The sequence below is a fragment of the Sprattus sprattus genome, assembly GCF_963457725.1.
Source record: "Sprattus sprattus genome assembly, chromosome: 11".
NCBI lineage: Eukaryota > Metazoa > Chordata > Actinopteri > Clupeiformes > Clupeidae > Sprattus > Sprattus sprattus.
The window spans coordinates 4997956-5017955 of NC_137909.1; the positions used below are offsets into that span (position 1 = coordinate 4997956).

General features: G+C 44.5%; 1 protein-coding gene across 11 annotated transcripts in view; it reads right to left on the reverse strand.

Moving 5' to 3' along the window:
• The window catches only part of nedd4l (NEDD4 like E3 ubiquitin protein ligase), an 86622-nt gene that overhangs the window by 7247 nt on the left and 59375 nt on the right, over positions 1-20000 (reverse strand). For 7 of the 11 annotated variants that reach the window (XM_080847718.1, XM_080847727.1, XM_080847724.1 and 4 more), the window contains 13 exons: positions 19934-20000; positions 19618-19785; positions 19211-19291; positions 14756-14914; positions 11606-11803; positions 8308-8385; positions 6133-6187; positions 5336-5394; positions 5114-5179; positions 4542-4771; positions 1137-1258; positions 749-819; positions 507-602 (listed from right to left, as the gene is read on the reverse strand). The exon at positions 19934-20000 is cut by the window's right edge and continues 69 nt beyond it. In XM_080847718.1, the coding sequence (XP_080703844.1) occupies positions 507-602; positions 749-819; positions 1137-1258; positions 4542-4771; positions 5114-5179; positions 5336-5394; positions 6133-6187; positions 8308-8385; positions 11606-11803; positions 14756-14914; positions 19211-19291; positions 19618-19785; positions 19934-20000 (1450 nt within the window). The remainder of the gene's footprint in view (positions 1-506; positions 603-748; positions 820-1136; positions 1259-4541; positions 4772-5113; positions 5180-5335; positions 5395-6132; positions 6188-8307; positions 8386-11605; positions 11804-14755; positions 14915-19210; positions 19292-19617; positions 19786-19933) is intronic. The other 4 variants (XM_080847722.1, XM_080847720.1, XM_080847726.1 and 1 more) reach the window with 3 other exon arrangements.

Genomic DNA, 20000 nt, shown 5'->3' on the forward strand with positions numbered 1-20000 from the left:
TTTCAACAGGACAATGACCCTTAACACACCTCCAGGCTATGTAATGGCAATTTGAACAAAAAGGAGAGTGAGTGCTGCATCAGATGACCTGGTCTCCACAATCACCTGACCTAAACCCAAATTGAGATGGTTTGGGATGAGTTGGATCGCAAAGTAAAGGAAAGGCAGCCAACAAGTGCTCAGCACCTCTGGGAATGCCAAGAGTTTGCAAAGCTGTCATCAAAGGAAAAGGTGGCTACTTTGAAGAATCTAAAATATTAAATATATTCTGGTTTGTTTAATTTTGTTTATTACATAATTTAATATGTGGTCTTTCATTGTTTTGATGTCTTCAGTATTAATCTACCACTTAAACGGAAAACAATAAAAGCAAAAAGAAAAACCATTGAATGAAAAGGTGTGTCCAAACCTTTGACTGGTACTGTATGTACGTGTGTTTGTTTGAACACTATGAAGTGCATGCAAGGGTGCGTTCTCTCTGTGTGTGTGTGTGTGTGTGTGTGTACCTGGCCAAAGTTGTCTTCATCAATACAAAACCGCAAGTCGAGTTCAGTGGGATCATTCTCCAGGATCCATTTGAGGGAGTTGTAGTACTCACTATCCTACAGATGCACACAGAGACAGTCATTGAGCCACCATGCCACAAACGTTTCACTGCACAAGTATTGAAACATAAGCCTCTTTAAATGACTAGCACAAGTACTCCAGAGGAGTCAGACAGTATGTCTGAGCTGCTGTGTCAGCTTACCACAGACTCCATATCCTTCAGTGTGATCTGTTTCCCCAGCATCATCTTATAAAAGGGGCGGATGAAGAAGCCTGGGGCAATATCATGACAGAAGCATTGATTTATTACATTAGATTAGATTTGAGTATATGTGTGGAATAATAGAGGCTCAATATCATGACAGAAGCATTGATTTATTAGATTAGATTAGATTTGAGTATATGTGTGGAATAATAGAAACTCAATATCATGACAGAAGCATTGATTTATTAGATTAGATTAGATTTGAGTACATGTGTGTAATAAGTAGACACACTTTATCATGAGAGAACCATTTCATTTATTACATTAGATTTGAGTGTATGTGGGGAATAAAAAGAAACTCTTTGAAATATTTCTAAATACATACCGTCTAAAAGCTTCCCATGGTACACAGCCATGCCTGCCACGCGTCCAATGAACTTGAAGTATGAGAGGTGGTCCTCGTTACAGAGGCCTGAGTTGGGGTTGATCTGCAGGGTGTAATTATCTCTGGAACACAGCGCAGGAAACACAGGAGTCAAACAACAGCAAGGAGACTACGGAGAATCCATTTCATTGGTGAGTCATGAGAGAAAAAGGCAGTGACCTTTGACCCTTGGGAAGGGCTTACTGGTCGTGTAAGGCAATATATATTCTGACAAAGAAAGCTCTTTAAAACTACTTTTAACTACAGTTCTGATGGGCCCCTCTAGCAGACTTCCTGAGCTCAGCTGGGTGCAGCCACGAGAGAGAGAGAGAGAGAGAGAGAGAGAGAGAGAGAGAGGGAGAGAGAGAGAGGGAGAGAGAGAGAGAGCCTCTGCAAGTGGAGTGGCTGAACACTTAGAGCGTGTGGGAAACGGCGCCACCACACTGTTTTTCTCGGATCCATCCATCATCTAAGCACCACATCCATCTCCATCAGTCATGCAGAGGAAAGGTGCAATGTCTGAGACCCATATATGAGCAGCACCCCTGAGATGCAGTGGAAACGGCCTGGCAGTCTCATTGTTATGCTCATACAGTCCTGCTCACCATTATTGGCACCCCTAGTGAATATGAGCAAACAGGCTATGAAAAAATATGTCTTTGCTGTATATCCCCTTAGTCTTCCACTCAAAATATTCATACAAATCTTACCTTTTCATTGAGGTAAAATAATTGAAAGAAAAAAAATATGTTGACATTAAAAAAATATTATTCTCCAAAACATGTGTGCCACAGGTATTGGCACCACTTAATGAAATGTTTTGTGCAGCCTCCCTTTGCCAAGATAACAGCTCTGAGTCTTCTCCTATAATGCGTGATGAGGTTGGTGAACACATGGCACGGAATCTGATATCATTCCTACATGCAGTATCTCTCCAGATCCTTCAGATTCTGAGGTCAATGCTTGTAGACTCGGCTTCAGCTCATCCCACAGATTTTCTATGGGGTTTAGGTCAGGGGACTGTGATGGCCATGGCAAAACCTTTATTCTGCGGTCGGTGAACCATTTTTATGTTGATTTTGAGGTATGCTTCAGATCATGGGCCTGCTGGAAGGTCCAACCACGGCCCATATTTAAGCTTACTGGAGGGGGCTGCTAAGTTTTCATTTAATATCTGGTGGTATTTGATGGAGTCCATGATACCATGTATCCTAACAAGATGTCAAGGGCTTTTGGAAGAAAAGCAGCCCCACAACATCAAAGATTCGCCACCATACTTCACTGTGGGTATGAGGTGCTTTTCTGTATGGCTATCTTTCTGTCTACGCCAAACCAAACTTTGTTGTTTGTTGCCAAAAAGCTTTATTTTGGTCCCATCTGACCATATAACTTGGTACCATTGAAAGTCTGACTTACATTTGGCAAACTGTAGGCACTTTAGTTTGTTGTTGATTGACAGCAGAGGCTTTTTTCTGGCAACCCTCTAAAACAACCTGTGGTGATGTAGGTAGCGTCTGATGGTAGCTTTGGAGACTTTCTGACCCCAAGACTAAACTAATGTCTGCAAATTCTCCAGCTGTGATCCTTGGAGATTATTTTGTCAGTGGAACCATCCTCCTCACGGTGCGTGGGGTCAATGTACACACAGGTAGCCTTCCAGGCTGATTTTTAACATCTCCTGTCGCTTTAAACTTCTTTATTATTTCCATGATAGTGGAAATGCGTATTTTCAACTGTTTAGGGATTTTTTTGTGTCCTTTTCTTGATTTGTGCAGCTCAACAACTTTTCATTGCACATCGTCACTGTGTTCTTGGGTCTTTCTCATAGTGATGAATGACTAATGGAATTTGGCCTGTGTCACTTCATATTTGTACGCTAGTGGAACAGGAAGTCATGGTTGACCTCTTAAGAGTTCCTAATCAAACAGGTGAACTTAAAAATGTAAAACATGACTGGAAATATACTTCAGTTAGATTTCAATTATGAGATTTTTCTATGGGTGCCAATAATTGTGGCACACATGTTTTGGGGAAAAATATTTATTTAATGTCAACCGTTTTTTTTCTTCAAAAATTTTACTTCAATGAAAAGGTAAGATTTTTGTAAATATTTTGAGTGAAAGACCAAGAGGATAAACAGCAAAGACGTATTTTTTCATAGCCTGTTTGCTCATATTCACTAGGGGTGCCAATAATGGTGAGCAGGACTGTATATGTGAGTGTGGGTGTGGGTGTAGGTGTGTGCGAGAGAGAGAGAGAGAGAGAGAGAGAGAGAGAGAGAGAGAGAGAGAGAGAGAGAGAGAGAGAGAGGAAACAGCTTGGCAGTCTCATTGTGATCAGTTCCTACAGCTTCAGGAAAGAGAGAGTGAATCGATGGAAAGACGCAGACTTCCCACAGTAAGGGATGCATTTGTTTCTGTTTTTATTTATTTATTTTCTTTAAGTTCTCTTGAGTCCATTACTCGGAACTACAATAAAAAAACTTTGTTGTAGAACACTTGCCTGAGGTGCTTGGATATAAGAGAAGAATCAGGGAAAAAAACAATGTCAGTGTAATCAATCCAATAAACATGTGTCCAGTATGCTTGCTACAGGAAGATATAGAAAACACCATAATAGGTGTGTAATTATTACTGCTTTATTATTATTATTATTATTATTATTATTATTTTTGGTCGGCGAAATCATATACGACTTCAGTAATTAAGACTTCAGTAATTCACATGAAACTTGGAATGGTTGTAGCCCCACATGGCAGATACAGACTGTAAGGTTTGTGTCCCTAGGTGTGAATGTCCGATGGTGCTATCGCCCCCTGAAGTGAGGTAGGCTCTAAGCATTTTTTGGGCAACAGCTTGAAAACCGTTTTGCCAAAATGTACTACATTTTGATGGCAAACTGGCCTCCCGGAGTGCACTACCTTCATTACAATTCAATTGTAGAGTGGTGCCATCTGGTGGATACTGTTCAAAGCAAAATGTGTCCATAGGGGGCGTTATAACTGACACTTTTCAATATCTCAAGAACTGCTGAAGGTAAAATGTTGATATTTTGTATGCTTATAGTTGGCTACATTTGCACAGATCTCCTAAAGTTCCAATTGGCTTCCTCAACAAAATGGCTGCCAATAGCCAATCATAATTCAGCAGCCGATACATGCCGGTGTGAATGGCCAATCTTAATGATATTTTTTTGGCTTATATATAATGGCATATAGAAGCTATTTACACAAAATCAGTCATAAGATGTTGCTACAACATGTTTTCCTCTGATCCGCCGACATGGTTTGGTCTATCTTCAAAATTAATTTAGAAGGTCAAACATTCAACCTTTCTCTACATGGGGCAGTTGGCACCCAACACTCACGTGGCTGAATACTCGAAGAGGCCGTAGTAGGGGTTGAACATCTCCTTGGAGAGCAGGAAGAACCACTCACGGGCCACACCGCCATAGTCCAGACCCTTTTCAGACTCAAACTCTATCCACAGGCGCGCCTTCAAGATGTCCGGTCGCTTCAGCGACATGATGCGCCGATATGACTCCTCAAAGATGTTGTTTCTGTGGAGCTTCATCTCAAAGCGGTTGGGGATATCCGCCTGAATACAAATTGGGAATGGGAGAGAAACAGAGAATGGGGGAGAGTGGAAAAGGTTTGTGTGTAAGGGGGAAAGCAGACAGAAGGGATTTTTAAAAGAAATAAAATAAGTAAAATATATAAGACAAGAGAACATAATAGACTAGGAGAAATAAAACCGTAGATAACAAATGGAATTGGCTATAACTACGCAGTGTAAGGCCAGCTGCTTAGCAATGCATGCCATGTTCACACTTCTTGAACAGAGATGAAATCACAAAGTGTAAAGAAATACAAGAACACTGACAGTGAAAGGTTCATACGAAGCCCCACGACTAAGTCGTGTAAAAGGCAGGGGTCTTACCGGTTTCTTTAACTTCTTTCTGAAGTAATCGTATTTCTGTTTGAACTCTCTTGAGTATGGCACAGCCTGGAAGAAGAGCATTATGGGAAAAGACAGATAGTGAGTGAAACTCATCTGAGATTGCGTCATAGAATAGAAACAGACATTTCTGGACTATGTACGACAATTCCACTCAGCTAAAGGTTTCGAGGTTCCTGAATCACTTAGGGGAGAGAAACTCACAGGGCCTGTGATGGCAGGGCTCTGGAGGCGAGGGTCCTCCCACTGCGTATTTCTGGTGTCTGGAAGGAGAGAGGATTAAATATGACAGCCCATAACAGAACCTCATCACACAGTCTCACAGCTCAACACAGGCACACGCACACGCACATGCACTCGCACACGCACACGCGCACACGCACCCGCACACACACACGCACACGCACACACACACACACACACGCACACGCACACGCACACACATACAGAGTAGTTAGTCCAACAGGTTTATTGACTGGTATAAAGATGGGTCATGTAGTTTGACACGTGTCGGTGTAAGTGACAGCACCTCTTCCCATGTCAGCCTTCAATAATAGATGCTGTGAATCCTGATCGCTCAAACCCATTCCCATTCCCACGAGGCCTAAGCTATTGATTCTGCCCTGCCAATGAGATGCACCTGACTCAGGCTCTTCCATGGAGTCTCCCCTTCTCCCTTCTCAAATATCAAATTCTAAAGTTACGTCCTCACTTTCCTCTCTGTTTGAGGCTCCTGTTCTGCTCGAACTCTCTCAATCCTTCCCCTTATGTTCCCTCCTTCTCGCTCTCTAACGTCAAACCGCTTTTAAATATGTCACACGAGGACTGAAGGCTGAGAGATGAGTGCAAAGAGAGAGGCATACACCAGCGCTGGAGAGGGCTCAGGAAAGGGAAGGGGAAAACTCAATGAGAAGGATGGAAGAGGGGGATTATAAAGCATCTGTTCTCCAGGGTGACATGGAGAGGGTGTATGTAGAAGGAAGAGAGGTTGTTGTTCTTACTGTGGTCGATGTAGAAGGTTCTTCCATCGGCATGCACACGCTCCTCCCATCCAGGCTACAGAGCAGAGAGAAGAGTCAGCAATGGCACCTCTCAAATACAAAACACACACATAGTACAAGAGAGAGGGAGAGCGAGGGAGAGAGAGAGAGAGAGAGAGAGAGATAAGGGGGGAGAGAGAGAGAGAGAGAGAGAGAGAGAATATACACAATACGCACAACAGCATTAAATACTTCATTTGATGTGTAAAGGGGTAGACAACAAAATTCCACTCACATGCAAAACCACAAGCACCCCTGTCTCTCCCTCACTATCTCTACCTCCTACCCACCATTCCCCAATCCCCGTTGCAGCCAGGGAGAGAGGCCGCCCGCTGCCACAGCCCCTTCGGGAGGGGTGGAATCTGGCCTAGCTGCTGCCTTGGCATGCTGCACGGTACACCCCACCCCCCTCAGGCTGTGCCCCCAGCTCAGAAGGCCAGTTGGGGCCCTGACCTGACCTGACCAGACACAAAACACCAGAGCCACCCAGTGTGTCACATCACAAACACACGGGCCGCAGTCTCCCAGGAGACGACACACCTCCCCACTACTGGCAGGGACTAGGGTGTGTGTGTGTGTGGGGGGGGGAGTGGTTTGGGGAGTAGTTTGGGGGCACGGCACGCGGTGCAGTCGCAATCAAGGGAAGATTCCAGGCTCAACTGGAGCTGAGGAATGGATGGAGCAGAATGGAGATGTGTGGTGGGGAAGGGGGGTGATGGAGGGGGCCAGGGGGATGGGCCAATGTCAAGCAGGGGCGGAGCACGATTGAGGGGAGGGGTGAGGGAGTGGGGAGCTGATGGGGACGGAGTCAGAACCATGCCAGTTATGAGAGTCCGGTCTGCAAGCAGTCGGAGAGAAAGACTGAGAGGGAGAGGGAGAGAATGAAAGAAAGAAAGAAAGAAAGAAAGAAAGACAGAGAGAGCAGGCAGAGGGAGGCTGAGCTTGCAAACCAGCACCAACCTCCTCTGGAAGATTCTACCGGCCAAACGCCACCCCGCGCCACGCAGCGGGTCAAACCGCCGTCCCACACGCCACGGAAAGAACAGAGAAAAAGCAAACACACACACGCACACACACACACACACACACACACACACACACACATACATACATACAAAAATAATAAAAGAAACACCACCTGACTGTGAGAGACTGCTGCTTTGAAAGTGAAGATCATTTAAAAGTGTCATCCTAAAATATCAGTATACTGCTCGAGTTCAATGTGATTTAATCTGTTTGGTGAACTGCTTGTCTTCAGGTCAGCTTCTTCTCTAGGACGATAACGGATTTCATTGCCTGTCCATGTCTGCTAGCATGCCCCTGTCTTACATTGTTACATTTCTGTGTGGCTTAAAAAAGCGCTTTGAAAAAGAACCAAAGACGAGAAAGAAAAAAAAAAACATTTTGAAAAAAGCCATTCTCTCTCATAACTGTAGAGCACTGGTGCTCCAATGCAGGCTCATATGCATTCAGCATGGGATCATAGCAACGTCTGTGATTGGCTGGATTCTTAAGCTATACTACAGATGACAAACTGGACATAAATATAGCATCCAGAGACTGGAAACCCAAGTGCAAATTATGGCCCTGAAATCAGGAATGGTTGAAATGTGGCACTTAAGAGACTATCAGTGTGGTATGAATGGAACCAAACCCACACACAACAAGCCATAATTTACTTAGTCACTCTGGACATGAAGAAAATGGCCCCAGCTTTCTGCTCTCTGGGTGGAAATCACAACCCTAGACATTACAGTGATAATGTGATTTCTTGTCACACACACACACACACACACACACACACACACACACACACACACACTAAAGATAGATAGATAAATGAAATCCCACCCCCAGAAGAAAAGTTGATCACACAAACACACACTAGTATAGAAGTCTAGTAGCTCAGCCTCTTCAGGTAATTTTTCTGCACATCTGTAAGACCTTAAATTAATTGGTAATATTCTCCTGCATAGATCCTTATGGTGTAGCCCTCTTTGCCAGATCATTAAAGGTGCAGTCTGCAATACTGGTGAAAGGCTACCCTGACCCATAGGGTATGGCAGACAGTGGCAATAGACCAGGTCTTGAGCCAATGTGGGAGTGTGGGAAATGTGGTTCTCTTTTCATACTCACTGGAAGCGGGCCAAGGTCACCAGGGTCCAGGGATGCTTTTGTCCTCATGTGGATTGGGTACTTCAGGCGTGGGTCCTCCTGAAAGGAAACACAAACAACCCTGGGGTAAGTGGCTGAGTGGGAGAGGGAAAGGGGAGAGGGGTTTACCAACAAAGCTCCCTGTTGCCTTGAGGCCTTAAGTATAATATTCAGATAGCAATCCCAAGATTCAATTCACCTAAAGAAACCAAAATGAATGGCAAGGGGATACAGAAGATAACAGAACTCATACAGACATTTTTATACCTACTCAGATAAATACTTCAGAAATGCATATTTGCATAAAAGCTTTCATGAAGACATTCATCTTTACAAAGTAAACTGGAGCAACATAGTATTTGGCATGTATACAGTGGCTGGCAAAAGTATTCTTCCCCTATGAAGGCTATCACCATTTTCTGATTTAAAAAAGATACTTGCCCATATGTCCCTAATCAGCATTTTGATTGTGAACATTTAACCTGTGGTATATTTCTTAAGACAAAATAACCTCTAAATAAATAAATTAAAAACTAAATTGTTCTGCTTGCATTAGTATTTAATCTAGATAGATTAATACTTGTTAGAGATCCCCTTTGCTGCAATAACTTAACTAACTTAAGTATGCTGAGGTGTTCGTGTCCCTCATTGCATTTCCCTCATTCTTCTCACCAGAATCTATTTAGAACATCTACGTTGAAGTGATGGCAGTCCTAGACTGTGGTGCCACATATTCTCAGTAAGATTTTGATCAAGGCTTTCAGTAAGCCATTCTAGAATATTCCCTTAACTGTTTTTGAGCAACTTCAGCGTTGCTTTAGCCTCATGCCTAGGGTGACCAGTTAAACCTTCTCCTACATTTTATGCAACCTCCACGCATACCTAAGTATGGATCTTCTGAAACAATGGTTTTATATACAGAGGGTGATCTACATAATTATTATCAGCTTTGGTCAAATAAGGGGCACCTCAGTAACATTTGTAAATAATGTGTTGTCTACCTTAATATGGAACTCAAAATAACAGGGGTTTAACTACTTACACAAGTAGTTTATTTGAATGTTAGTGGACAAATAACGTATAATGCCTATGGAAATATACTAGACCACATATGTTCACAATAAAAATAATGATCAGGAAAATATGTTTAAGTATCTGATGTAATTGAGATCATGGTGATGACGTTCATGGAGGGTTACATTGCAAGGCACTTTACCTTGTCAAAGCCTGGTAAACAAACTCCTTTCATCCTTAAGAACTAGCACAACACTATTTTGTCCCCAATGAGAAATAGGGGTAGCAGCAAAAGCACTGCAAATTGAACAATACTTAAAACAAATCAATGTTTCTATTAGTAATTAAATGGCCCTCTGTTCAATACTGCCTCCACAAAGACAAGGACACAGAAAGGCAAACAAAGCAACTCTTGTGTTGTTGGAATTCGACCACATGGGAATTGACAGAGCCTGCAATACCCATACCAAACACCAGGTGTCAGAATCTAACCATATAAAATATGACCATTTATATTATAGCTTCATGAAGTCCACTTTACCTACACTCTTCTCCGAAGGTGTTTACGTGAGCGTGTAGGCGTTGGCCGTTACACACTTATACAGTAGCAGTCTTTCTGTTCCAGTCTGTCTTCTAATACAGGTAATGTCAATATTACTCCACCTCAAAAGCTAAGACTTGCCATTTCAACTCTAGCACAAACACATAAATATAACATTCTTTTTGTTTGGAGAACCAGTTCGTACAGTCAGAAAATCTTTTGTGGTTTTATCTGTAGGTTAGTTTTAACTTTGACAAAAGTATTTCACAAAAACCTAAACTGCAGCTTGACAAGTGAAAAGTGTTTAACACGTCATGACAATGGTCACCTGACCTTATAACTGATTAAATTTGCCAAAAAGAGAAATCTGTCTGACCCAAATACTATTAGAAAATCTATCGTTATGAACAAATCAATAATGCTTAACAAATTTCCTGAATAGTTTTCCTACAGATGCTGGATAATGTCATCAGTATTGCATTAATCAACAACATGAGATATAAAACAGTCAGCCTAGACAGCATATTACCCCTCAACAGATCGATCAGCAACGCAGCTAATGTGGTAAGAAGCTTAATCGTTGCAGAAATAGGTTTATTTTGATACCGGGTTCCTTACTGTTTGCTGAAACAAAAGGAGTGGCGATCTGGCTAACGCATAATTTGTAGTTTCAGCAGGATACATGAAGGCACACTATCTATGAGGTTCGCTTCACGACATTTCTGAGATATGACATAGGATAAATAATGATTTCCTGTCCTCCTTCTAATTGCTGCCCTGGATTAAAGCTAAAGGTCCATGGAGCATTTAATCTCATTCAACCCGGATGCTCATAAAGGTGCTGTGCTGTACGATACGGTTTGTTGGGGGATGTTGGCTTTGTAGAAAATGTGTGATTGGATCAAGAATCAAAACCAGAATGTGGAGAAGTCACAACTATTCAGTCTAATTGAATTCCAAACCCTATTGGAAGTCCCCCGCTTTAGAGCACTGAACACGTACCAGTCTGCCAGTGAGGGACTTAAATACATCAACAATACATCCCCCAACGCTCCAAGGCCCAGGGATTCCCCTGCACTGTGCTGAGAGCCGGTCCACCTGTCCAACGGCACGCTGACACCAAAGAGCTGTTCTCAGAGATCTCGCCAGCTCAGCAGATCCACTCCTCCATCAGCTGCTAGCTGCCTGCGGCTCATGCAGGCAGACCAGCGTGGGAACCTCACTTATCCAACGGACATCAACACACAGGCAATCTCCACAAACAGCAAAACAACACACCCAAAGCTTCCCAAACTTCCCAAAAAACAGCGCACAGGCAACCCAAACTCAAAAACACCCACGAGATTATGTCAATGTTCTCACACATCTCGAGGAAGAAGAATGCAATGTTTTGAGGATTTCAAAGTCCTGACTTTTTAACAGTTCATTAATAATTCTTATTGGCTTTTTTTCACTGACTGCTGAAGTTGATGATGAATTCCACAGCCTTCACTCTTGTTGCCATCTAGTAAACATGTTTATATCTAATTCACAAGAGGAACACTTAATAGTTGTGCATATCTGTATAGGACATGAACATTCCAGCCATTGTTGGGGGTTCTGAATATGGTGAAGACAGCGATGAAATGGAGTACGCACAGTGCTGTGAATGTGTGGCTCCAGACCGATGAAGGGGCTGAAAGGTAACGCTGTGGTGTTTGGGATGATAGGACAGATAGGCCTTACCCAGGTGGTGACCCTGCTGTTGTGATCAATGAAGAACGGCCGTCCATTGGGGGCGATCCTCATCTCCCAGCCGGGCGGTAGGAAGCTCTGGGGAGTCTTGGCCGTAGACTTGGGTGAGCTGAAGGGAGAGGCCTGCGGTGACTGGGGGTTGGACACGGTGTCCTTCACAGCTCGACGTACCTGAATGTTATTGGCCCCCTGGGAAAAAAGAAGGTTTATAGGTGCAGGAAAGTTAGCTGAAGTTTCCCGATGGCCTCATAGAGAGTGAAATCTCATGACAATTACTGTACATCAGGAGTGTTACACAAAAACTTTTAGCACTTTGGAAAACTTTCTGTAATCCTGAGTAAACTGTTAATTACCAGAGGGGATTTCACCTTTATGCACCTCAACCATCTCTCTGCCTTTCTCTGGCACACTCTCTCTCTCTCTCTCTCTCTCTCTCTCTCTCTCTATTCTTTAATTACTAAGGTAAGAGGTGGGCTCTCTCAAGACGGACACACGCTGCCTCTTCCAAAAGTTAAAAATACAACAGCAGGGTTATCAGTTGTTTCCGTCCCCTCCCAGCTGTGTAATCGCCTCAGTGGCCTTGAGAATTGTGGCGCTGGAAGGCCATTCTTTCCTCTTTAAGACTGCCTTGGGGGGCCTCTGAATATTGAGTAAACTTCAAAGACATTTCTCCACTTCATCAGAACTGCATTTGGACATTTTAGTATTTCAGTAATTAAGAGGTTTTTTTTGTATTTCAGTAATTAAACTCATTTCATGTAGATATGGGTGCATTGTGTGACCCTTACATTATTTCCGAGCTGCCTAAATATTGAACAGTAACATGTTTCAGATTTCAGCTCAAGTTAAAAAATAAACAACTCAACCCAACTTGAATGGCAAGCCACAAAAAAAGCAATGTTGGTATGGCAACACCTGATTCCTTGTCTTACTCACTGGAAGACCCTCATTACTGCCACACATGTTTTGACATGCATCCGATCGTGTTAATTAGGCTTAATGGTTGTGATGACAATCAGTACTGTGTGGCAAAAGATGAAATGGCACTGCCCACGCTCATTACCAATCAGACACCCAATGCTCAGACCAGCACCTAAGCCCGCCTGCCTGTCTGGCTGGGCCTTCCTTCAGTAAGACACAGGGTTCTCAAGACAATGAGGCTCACACAGGCAATGTCCTACAGTAGGAACAAATATCCATGAAAAAGAAGTATGCATGAAAGAGTGAAATACCCGGAATTAGAAAAAGGAACGCCTGGGGATTAAAATATTAAGACCTGAGGGTCCTCTTTTAGGGCTATTTGACCTTCGCTTAGGAAAGAAGAGAGTAAGACCTTCCCAGAAAGCCACTGTGCAAGCTTTGGATACCGTGAGTGAATGAGTGCCACCAGAAACATTTGCCTAAGCGAGCAACCAAGTGTGCACACAAACAAACACACACACACACACACACACACACACACACTCATACACACGCACACACTACACTAACACATACAAAACACACACACTAGACCAACAAACACACACACACACACACACACACACACACACACACACACTCACAAACACACGCACACACTACACCAACACATACAAAACACACAGACAACCACACACACACTACACAGACACACAAGTGATGAGTGCATCTAACTTGATATCCACAACAGCTGCTAAACTGACTTCATCACCATGATGCAACATCACCCACGAGGTCATGCCCTTCTCATGCCCAAGGAAGAACCAATGCACATTATCCATCCAGCATGTCCAGAGATCACTTCATGAGAATAACAGTCCACAGTGAGGGCAGGGAGACAAGAGAAACATCTCCAGGTCCAACTAAACAGAGGGTTAAACAGAGAGAGCTACTGAGGAGTAGACTGCATTATCAACTCGGGTATGTGATCCTAACCTATTCAGGTCAGGTAACGCAGGGGGCACTAATCACATCCACACGGTCCATTACACATTAACCACAAACTCTACTCTCTCCGTCAATACAAACAGCCGCATTACATGGACAAACCACCCCAAACCTTCTCACCAATACAGTCTAAAAAAGTAAGCCTCTTGTTAAAACAAGCTCTCTCTCTGTTGCCTGAATATTGCAAACAGATCCCAGATACAAAACCACAATCATGCTGTCTCCTACAGTGTTCTGCACAACTGTCTAAGTGGTAGTGTGTTACATCTGCAGGAGCTGATGCTAATGTTAATGGACATCACAGATTAAAGTGCTAAACGTTATGTCAGGGCATAGGACATGTTGCCCTAAGGGGACATATTATGAAAATTATAATTTTTTTAGTGCTTCCACACGTTCATTTGGGTATCTGGCATGTCTACCAACACAAAAACACTGGGGGAAAAAACAACTCTGGAGGTTTGTTATGGTTTCTCTATGTCAGAAAGGATATGTTAGAGTGAGGGCATAGGACATGTTGTCTACTTTTACTATTACTACTTTTCTGACAGTGAAAACAGCATTAATACACCTTCATTTATTTGCTGGTTTTCCTCCTGATGACAGCAACACTATGTACACACACACAAAATGGCATCCACAACGACAGAAAGACATTTTTGATGACAGTGGAACTACAGGTAAGTAGTAGTGGTACTCAAAGTATGTTTCAGTCAGACAGTCCTCCAATGACAAAGTAGAGAGATATGACACACACACAAACACAGTGAATGGACTCTACAGAGGGAGAAATAGAGATGAGGACACTGGGGCTGTTACAAGGGAAGAAAAACAGGACACGACACAACAGCAGAATGGCAGAACCTGATGTGAGCAGAAGGAAACGGGGAGAGAAGGCATGACAAGATCAGTTAGATGAGAGATGGCAGGGGGGGGACGACGACAACGAAGGAACGGGAAAACAGAGGAGGAGGAGGAGGAGGAGGAGGAGGAGGGGACCTCCAGTGGAGTGGAGAGGGTAACGGTGGGGGAGGAGGGGAGAGACTGCCCTAACCTCCAGTGGTGTGGAGAGGGTGACGGTGGGGGAGGAGGGGAGAGACTGCCCTAACCTCCAGTGGTGTGGAGAGGGTGACGGTGGGGGAAAGATGGGGGGTAGAGTGAGGAAGGAACAGGGAGGAGGAGGAGGAGGAGGAGGGGAGAGACTGCCCTCACCTCCAGTGGAGTGGAGAGGGTGACGGTGGGGGAGCTGAGACTCCGGGGCCGGCGCATCTGGGGCTCGCTCAGGTGGCCCCCACTGGCCCCGCCGGGGGAGGGGGTGGCGCCCCCACTGGTCCCTGCTCCAGCCGAGCTGCTGGCACCTTCTTCTGTGTTCTGGCAGAGGGAGAGGGAGCCGTTAAAGAGGAGCACTTCACCACGGGCGGCAGCAGCTCTTCTGCAGGAGGCGCTAATGAAAGGGAAGGCCAGAGCGGACGAGAGAGAAGAGCACTCTCCAGACAGGCAGAAAACGCCTATCTGAAGGAATAAGACATGAGGGTGAAGGGAAGGTAGGCTGAAGAACTATAGACTGCTAAATCTGGTTGTGCCGATCAATTTAAAGGTCTACTGTGTAACTCTCGTGAAAATACATAAAGCTTCCCTCACACATTGGTGTTGGCACCAACTGAAACTATGGGACATAATACTGTCTTTTCTGCCCTGATCAAATATCTGCCAAGTGAAATCTATTCAATCATTGGAGAGCCATTTCAATCTGACTAGAAGCGCCTGGATACTAGATATGGTTAAGTAAGCAGGTACTCATACTCAAGTCTATCTGGCCTTCCCTATATAACCAGACAATACATAAGGCATGTAGTCGGTGAAGAGAGGGCAAAAGGATTACAGAGGGCACAGAACAGGCACAGTACTGCAGAGAGGACCAACCGGAATGCTCCCCTAGAAGAGAGTTTGGAGAGAAATGACAGTGTCAGAGAAAACGGGAGGGAAGCATGGAAGCTAAGCCCCAACACCGTACCAGAAAATGAGCTTATTCTCTCCAGTGGTCTTTTATTCATATCTTATGGTTGATTCATTTCAAACTTGTTAGAAATCATAAAAACAGAAACTGTTTCTGTTTCAAACAATGGGGACAATAGACAGTGAAGGGCTGCGTTCAGTGCCTAAAATAAGACATTGACAGACACACTTAGAGAGAGGAAAAGAGAACAAGGAAGGGAAAATGATCCAATGTGAAATGCAGTCCCAAAACATCAATGGGTTGGGGTTAGCCTGGGCCTGGTCTGAGAGGCCGGCCTGTGAGAGGCCTGCTTGGTGGGTATACCTGCGCGATGGGTCGGGTCCAGGTGGTGGTGCGGATGTTGTGGTTGACATAGTACATGCGTCCCTTGCCGTCCTTCCGCTCCTCCCAGCCAGGGGGCAGGCCTGGGGTGGTCAGCGCATAAGCCGCTGATGATGGAGGCTGGGCCAGCAAGAGGCAAGTGGCATGTTAGATTAGCGCAGAAGCAAGCACACAACACAGCCATACAGGCATGACCAAGAAGGCCAGCTCATTAGGAATAACAGTAGAGGGGAAAAGGGGCAACAAGTTCTCCAATATGTCTACTTATGCCCAAACTTATCATTAAAGAGACATGATGGAATTAGTAATATGCTTAAACTTGGGACGAAAATGGGTCAAGTTTCACTCTACAAATCACCAAATGCATGCAGTTCATTCCAAGAAGCATCAAACAAAAGTTGTTTTTCAGAAGAATGACTGTAAAACATTTGAGGTGTACACAGGGCGGACACACTCATTCTGTCAAATAATGCATAAGCAGCCATCTCATGTCACCCTAATACCACATCCAATCAGAGATGAACAGCTGGGTTCAGGCTAAAACCATCTGTGTTCTGCAGCTGTGTGGCCTTCTTACAAACCTGGTGGAATAGTTCTCAAAAAACTCTTGTAGTAAAACATTTTTGACATGGACCTGTAAAAGTAGATGATTTCCCTGTGTATGAGGTTTAGTGCCAATGTGGTTAATGACCAGAGGGATGCAAGATAAAACCACTCTTGAAATGACGGGAAAACCAAAACGATTTAAAGGAATGCAGGTACCGACACAAGTGAGCAACAACTGTAACGTACAGAAATAAATGGTGTACTTCACACTTGTGAACAGGATGCCCAGTGATCTGTAACATGTTCAAAAGACAATCATGCACAACTGCTCTGGAGCAACACACACAGCCTCACTCCTAGGGGACAAAGTGACATCCACAGGTGGCCACTAGAGCCACACACTACTTAAAAGTGCAGGGGTTGAGCAGGGCTTTGTCAGGAACAGGGGGGGGGGGGGGGGGGATGACACCACTGATGTTACCTTTATCTTTACTGTACGCCACAACCTGGAACCCCCTTTCTTGCGGGATTTATAGTATGAAAATAAAACTGACTGTGGAGAAAGGAAGGCATGTCACAGTCATGTCAACAAAAAAAGAAGAAAAAAAAAAGGAAAGAAAAAAAGGATGAGCACTGGAAGTGTGTAGTGGTGGACACTGGTCAGGGATGTGTGCAAGAAGAGGGATATTACCATGGGCTCCTCAACGCCTGTGACAGTTTGAGCTCTGCTTCGTCTGGCCTGGGCGCTCTGCTGGCAGACAACAGCTGGTTTAGGAATGGGACCAAAGGGATTGGGGGATGGAACGCACAAGAGGCAGGGGGCTGGAGATGGGGCTAGGATTAGAACCTGGGGTAGTGATTGGAAAGGTGTGAGGTGAGGGTCCAAGTTTGAGGAAAAACTGAGGGGCATCTTGCAAAGCTGATTTCCCATACAGAGCTTAAGCCAAGACTGAGTGTGATTTCAAAGAAGCAAAAAAACCCACACCAATCATTTAAGGACAAGGCTTAAATCACTGTCTGGGAAACTATCCCCCACAGTTTTTAAGATTAGGATTTAAATGAAGTGTGTAGTGAGGACAGGGGAGGATTTGAGAGCGCGGGAGGTTGATTGGTGGAGGGGATGTGAGGGAGGCCAAACAGGACTGTGCAGCGAGGTGCACATGGGCACACCGTGAGGAAAGGAAAGATTTGCTCCAAGACACAAGCTGGTGAGACTCCAGAGAGAAATTAGCCCATGAATCACCAGATGATAACATTTGATTGTAAACCTGCTCTGTTTCTGTAGCAGCCACAGAAGCAGCGCAGCATAGAAAGGTCATTACGGGTGATTATGCATGCCAAAGAGGTTAACTGGAGAGGTTTGGAGTGACAGGAAGACAATTGGCACAGTAATTGCCCCAGTCTTGCTCAGATTTCATTCTCCTCCTTACAGTTAGACACTGTAATTGCATTGTAATTGAATCACTCATCTTCTCATACCATTCTCACGCACACACACACACACACATCAAACGCTGGAATTACAGCCACATTGCTTATACTAATACCATTTGCTTTCTCAAGAGTATGATTTTAAGTCACTTCCCGCACACACACAAACACACACACACAGATGCATGAGTGCGCACAAACACACACACACCAGACCGTGACAAACTGTTCTGCTCTGCTAATGCCACCCACTCTGTAAATATCAATGAGGTACGGCAAGACTATGACAAATCAATCATTTGTGCTTCCAAGAAGCCCTAAGGCCAATTTTCATCCCACAGCTTTAGCACTCCAGCTTTCACAGCTCTTCAGAATGGTCAGCGGCACCAGCTAGAAAAACCTGTTTGTGGGGAACTGAGGTCTTTTCGTTCTACATATGTAGTAACTAATGCCTGAAAGAGCTGAACACAACTAAACAACTAAGAAACTTATTTGGGATTTCTAAGATGAACAACAAAATAATTTTCCATATAGGTAATCCTTCAGTTCAGCTATTGCTCTAAGTCTATTGTCATATCGAAATATAGATACATATTGCTGTTATACCTCAGAAAGGATCCTGTGGCAAGAATGCCTACCTCCTGTGAAACATCCTCACACTGTCTGAGTCTGTGAAGCCTGCTGACCAGTCAGGTGACCAGTGAAGTGTGGCCAAGTGAGTCATGGCTGGCTGCCTTCCACTGTGACAGCTCTGCCGCGTCTGCTACCATTCACAGCCCTTTCCCACTGGGATGGCTCTGGATCTCTCAGCACTCCGCTACTGCTACCGCTACTGCTACTGCTAACCCAAGCCTCAGCACTCTGCTACTGCTACCGCTACCGCTACTGCTACTGCTAACCCAAGCCTCAGCACCCCTAACCAATGCTGCACCCTCAGTTGACTCACTCATTACTAAAAATGATCTTAAAGGAGACGCTTACCAACCACCACTTCAACCGACTCCCACTCCTGCATCTATTGCATCAGTTATTACTTCCTAATGATTAACAATACAACTTATTAAAGAATACTTTAAACTTTTCGCATTTTTGGTGCTTTGGTTAATAAGTTGTTTTTATAAAAGCATGGTTGTATATTTTTTTAATGTCCCTGAATGGAATATGTGTAAATGGGTAATGATTTGAGACTTGAGGTGAATAGGACACTTGTAACTCTTAAGGTCTGTCTATATTAGCAGTGTGTTCTACTCAGTCCACCAGTGAATCATCAGGAGCTGAGGGCAGTGTGGGGACAGGAGAGGGGGAGAAAGGAGAGGAGAGGAGGAGAAAAACGGGAGAGCAGAAAGGCATACCATTGGAGGGGGTGGGTGGACCTGCTCACTAACGCCATCAGTCATACTGGAGGAACGCAGTCTGGAGGAGAGATGGCTCTGCTGGAGACAGCATGGGGAGGGAGGGAGGAGCGGAGAAGACACACATAGAAGGACACACATTAAGAAGAGAAGCCTTATCTAACAGAGCCCTTGATTCAATGGGGCTCATTTATTTTACATTTTGGATTCTTTGACTAGAGGTAAAACACGACTCTCCCCAGGGGAGTGATATAGTGTGTTTGAAAGCACATGATCAGAGTTTCAGTTCTAATAGCTACTAGTTGGAAATGTTTTCAAAGATTAAGTAAGTCCTCCCCATCTTTCTTAAGATACGTAAAAGCTGCTCTGTGTCCCAGTGTTGGTTGGGTTTCAGACGTGGTGCTTACCACAGCAGAGCTGGGCCCAGGCAGCTCCCCATTGGAGTCAGGGGTGAGTGACAGGCGGAGGCTGATCTCCTCAGAGAACTCCGGTCCACCAGGCGTGGCCGAGGACGGACCTGGCAGGGACTGGCTAAGGGAGTCAACAGCGCTCTCCTCCGTGATCGTCTCCCATGTCTGTTGTTGGGGACGAGAGCAAGCATTCCTGTTTTTACTCTCCATCCATTTTGCTTGCTTTTAGCCTTTACAATGCTCGGCAACCTGCCACAAAATGGACCTGTCACACGGGCCCTCACAGGGCAAAAAGTGTGACTCTCAGACTCACATCGTCCGCGTCTCTAGGCTCGTGCTGCTCGTTCTCCAGGTCCTCACTGATGTGCCTGCGGGTGCGG